Consider the following 4,410-nt stretch of genomic DNA (forward strand, 5'->3'; position numbering starts at 1 on the left):
CATGCCAGGAGTCGCCGCCGTGCCTGCAGTTCTTTATGCTCTTTCTCCAGCGTGTACCCTGAACCACAGCAGCGTCTCCCTTGGGTTTCCCAGCGTCCCTGTTGCGGGCTGAGGTCATTTCCTTCTTTAGTGGACTGTGCCCAGCTTGTTTGTGGCACTTGATTCAGGGCTCACGGAGTGGGGACTGCGGGCGTGTTGACTACGACCAGGAACCAGCACGTTGGCTGGTGTGGAAAGCCCACAAGTGAAGGGGCCCTGGTGAGCCAGGCCCGCTTGGCGTGGGGCATGCGGCGGGCGGTGGCGCCCCGGGGTCTCCGCCCTGCTAACACCCGGCTTGCTAACCTGCTCTCTCGCTGCAGTGGGACGCGGAGGACGGCGGCCACCCCGCCTGCTGTGGCCGGGGCCCGGGAGAAGAGGTGCTGTACGATAACGCGGGCCTCTACGATAACTTGCCGTCTCCGAAAGTCTTTGCTCGCCCCTCTCCTGCGGACAGGAAGGCTTCGCGGCTGTCCTCTAACCACTACAAGTCCCCCGCCTCGGGCCTGCCCTGCACCCTGCCTGTCACTAACACCTCTTCTGTGGGGAGGGCATCTCTCGGGCCACAGCCCCAGGTACAGCATCGCTTCCGGGGAGCCGGCGTGGGCTGCCCACGGGGTGCAGAAACACACACACCCGGGCAGAGCGTGACTTCTTCCCCGGCCAGGGACAGCGCTGGCTGTGTCTTCCTGAATTTCTAACCTGAGAATTTCTTATGCTTTGCCTGGAGATCTGAGCGCCTCGCTTAAAAATCCTCTGCTGCCATAGAGCAGCAAGTGTGCTGTGCATCCCCCTCCCCTCCGCGGTGATGCTGAGACTCGGTGAGCGCCTGGGAGGCCCGAGTGTCTCATAGGGGTTGGAGCTTGCCTGGAGACCTAACTCCGGGAGCCCTAGGGGCCGGGCGTGGGCAGTGCTGGCCTCGACTGTCCTCTGCCCAGACCTGATCGCTGTGTCTCATTTTCTCAGCGAGCGCCACCCGTCCACACTCATCTGGTGCTGGAGCCACCAGCCCGCTCCGGCCCCAGTTGACTGGGAGTCCCTGGACGCATGACTCATACGTGGTTTTGTTCCTGCTTTCGTTACCTGCCTTTTCATTTCTAATAGGAGGCTCGTTTACAGGTTGGATTTTAGCTTCCTGTCCTCTGTGGCCACTTCATGGGGCCTGCTGTGTGACGGCGAGTCTGTGCCATCCATTGTGGTGGCCGTGGTGGCCGTCACCCTTTAGGAGCCCTGAGGGGAGAGACCGGGGGCTCAGTGTTGCCTTAGAGGAGCAGATAAGCTCAGTTTCCCCAGCTTGCTCAGTGGGCCCCAAAGGGACAGGATGACAGAAACGCCAAGCTGTCCCCTCCACAGCCCAGCAGAGTAACACAGCTTCGGGCAGGGCCTGGGTCGGGCGCCATCCGTACCAACCCCACTGAGTCTCCAGTGAGGGTCCTGGTGGAGCCACTGGCACCTGGTGCCACCTCTAAGGGCATCCTGCAGTCAAGGCAGCAGGAGTGCTGCTGGCCACTTGGGACCAGCACAGCACCGGGGTCTGGGGTCATATTGGTTTCCTCCTTTCCGTTTCCTGGTTGCCAAGGTCCTACTTAAGAGAGACTGAAAGAAATTATTGCAGGGGCAAAAAGGTGGGGTTTTTTTGCCTGTTTTGTTTCTAATTTTCTATATCTATTCCAACAGCTTAAGGGTAAGAAGCCCCCAGCAGCATCTAACGGGGTTCTGGGCAAAGGGAAGACTCTGAGCAGTCAGCAGAAAAAGGCGGATTCCACGGCCGGCGTGAAGCGGACAGCTTCCAGTGAGTTCCTGCCCAGTGCTGCCTCCTGCTTCCAAGTTGCGGCCAGCTGAGCTGCTCAGGAGCAAGTGTGGCGTGGAGGGCCGTGGGTAGTAGCGACCCCTCTCTGCTGAAAGGAAGGTGGCAAGGACTCCTAACCGCGCACCTGCCAGGGCAGCTGCGGCACCCCTGGGCGTTGGCCCTGTGACCTGAGGGGTGTCCCCGGCATGCTGGTGAGAAGTCGCAGGGCTCCCGGTGCACCTCTCCATGTGGGGTGTGCACACAGCTGGCTCTGCGGTGGCCGCAGTTGGCAGCAGGATCAGGGCTGTGGGAAAGCTGAGGACGCCCAGGAGCGTTAGTCCTGCAGGGGCCCACGGCGTCCACAGCCAGCCGCTGTGACCTGACCCGTGGGTTCCCACGGCCTCTGCCCAGGGTGGCGTTGGCTCCGCCCCTCTGCACAGTGAGGGACGCTCACTGCAGCGCGGTGTCGATCCTGCAGGGGTCACACAGGCAGATCGTAGAGCCAGGGCGGGACCGGCTTCCAGCCATGGGGCTGGCGGGAGCAGATGGGGCAGAGAGGCCTGGAGAATGGCGCCTGCTCTGCTTCACCTCCGAGTGGAGACGGTGGGGGGCGCTGTGCCCAGGGTGTCTGGACTGTGGCCTAGGGAGCAGTGGCAGGTCCTCCTGGGACTCCTCAGTGAACCTGGCTGCCGGGGCCCGCGCTGTGGAGGATGAGGTAGCCAGGTCTGCTACCATCTGGCGGAGTCCCATGCACGCCCGCAAGCTTGTCTGCACCCCTGTTGCGCTCGGATCTCCTCCAGCAGGCAGGGCGGACACAGCCCCGTCCTCACACAGGCCTGAGTGTACGGCCTCCTCGGCCCGGCCTCCCTGGCACACTCTCGCCGGGGTTTACGGTGCTGTGGGTTGGGGGCGCCCCTGGAGGAGGGCCATGTCGCCCCAAAAAGCTCTGAACCACATGGCGTCTCTTTCAGCTTCGCATCCTCCTAGTACTGAGGTGTATTTCAGCCCCCAGGCGGTTTTGTGTCTTTATTTTGTGACATCTTGTGTGGGGAATTATTATTAACGTTGGTGACATCTTACGGTGACAAAAAACGGAAGGTAACTGCACTGTGTGTTTTTGCGAGTAAATCCAGCCCCTCTCATCACAGGCTGTGTGGAGTTTGTTGCACAGGGCCGGAGGATGGGGCACTTAGAGCTTATCCTCTCGGAGTGTACTTGTGGACACGGTAGTGTAGACGCTTGCGGGTGGGGTTCAAACTGGGTCTGTCTCTGAACTGTGCCGTCGCCTTGGCAGCGAGTGGCGGTGGATGGATGTTTGTGACTGAACGGTGTCCCAGGCTGCCGGTCCTTCCGGTGTGGATCTGTGGGTTCTCTCTGGGGAGGGCACAGTGCTGGACAGTCGTGACCGTCCCCTGTGTTTCCTTGTACCGCAAGCCCAGTGCTCGCGCGGGTGCTTTTTGGGCCCTGCTGTCCCGGGGACAGGGCTCTGGGGCGGTCGCTGTGCAGCCCCTGCCAGGAGGGTGCTCACAAGGCAGGCCCATGCTCTCTGCTCTGGGGACTGGAAGCTGAGGCGGGGAGGTGGCACTGTGCAGCCTCGGGCAGGAAGGGCCCGAGCGGGTCGTACCCCTTGGGACAGGGTCCAGGGGACCCACCTCAGGCCGCAGAAGCCTCTGATGACACTGAGAAGGGGCGGAGCCGTGCCCGGTCTTTTTGTTTGAAGCTGTGTCTCTTCAGTGTGTTTTCCCAAGGAGGCTTTTCCTGGGCCACCAGTATGGGGGCTGGTGTAGGGAGAGGCAGCGTGGGGTCAGCACCTGCTGCTGGGGCTGAGCTGTTGCCAGCACTGAATTTTCCCCAACACTCATTTCCCCTCTGCTGTTTCTTCGCTGCATCTGATAAGCACTTGGTTAGGGCTCCGTAGGGGGTGCTGTGTGGGTACTAACAGGGCTCCCTCCACCCCTATGGGCTCCTGCCCTCACCACCCTGCTTCGCAGACGAGGACGCAGAGACAGCAAGGCCGTGCTCAGGGCCACACAGCTCCAGGTGCCATGCTGGGCCAGGTGCACCCCGCGCTGCCTCTTCACCTGCTCCTGGCCGCCGTGGGCTGTGTTGGGCCCTGCGTCCGGGTTACAGGGCTCCGCCCCTCACCGCAGCTGGGTGAAGAGCCCGCGAAGGGGGGGGGGTGGGAGGGCTCTGGGCCCCGTTTTGTGGTGCATCCCCGCATCTGAGAGCCTTGGTGCCTTGGGACGGCCCCTTTTCCCTCGGTCTGGCCAAGCCTTGCTCTGCCGAGTGGAGCAGCTGGTGCTATGGGTCCTGAGCACCTCCTGCCGCCTGTTCCTGACTCTGTGCGGCCCCCTTAGATGCTGACCAGTACAAGTATGGCAAGAACCGGGTGGAGGCGGACGCCAAGCGGCTGCAGACCAAAGAGGAGGAGCTGCTGCAGAGGAAGGAGGCGCTGCGGAACAGGCTGGCGCAGCTGCGGAAGGAGAGGAGAGACCTGCGAGCTGCCATCGAGGTGAACGCAGGTAGGCAGGGCTGTGCCGTGGCTCCCGGCTCTGCCCACGGCTGCAGAGTAGCGGGGGGGGGGG

The 4,410-nt window shown here is 62.4% G+C and overlaps 1 protein-coding gene across 4 annotated transcripts in view; it reads left to right on the forward strand.

Moving 5' to 3' along the window:
- The window catches only part of Afap1 (actin filament associated protein 1), a 90,485-nt gene that overhangs the window by 79,921 nt on the left and 6,154 nt on the right, over window positions 1–4,410 (forward strand). For 3 of the 4 annotated variants that reach the window (XR_783791.2, XM_010641779.2, XM_010641780.1), the window contains exons 13-15: window positions 360–611; window positions 1,714–1,828; window positions 4,183–4,347. Coding sequence is in view for 3 of the 4 variants with exons in the window: in XM_010641779.2 (XP_010640081.1) it covers window positions 360–611; window positions 1,714–1,828; window positions 4,183–4,347 (532 nt within the window). In the remaining variant the exon portion in view is untranslated. The remainder of the gene's footprint in view (window positions 1–359; window positions 612–1,713; window positions 1,829–4,182; window positions 4,348–4,410) is intronic. The other variant, XM_010641782.2, reaches the window with a different exon arrangement.

The sequence above is a fragment of the Fukomys damarensis genome, unplaced genomic scaffold (genome assembly GCF_012274545.1).
Source record: "Fukomys damarensis isolate Sample0158 unplaced genomic scaffold, DMR_v1.0_HiC HiC_scaffold_35, whole genome shotgun sequence".
Taxonomy (NCBI): Eukaryota; Metazoa; Chordata; class Mammalia; order Rodentia; family Bathyergidae; genus Fukomys; species Fukomys damarensis.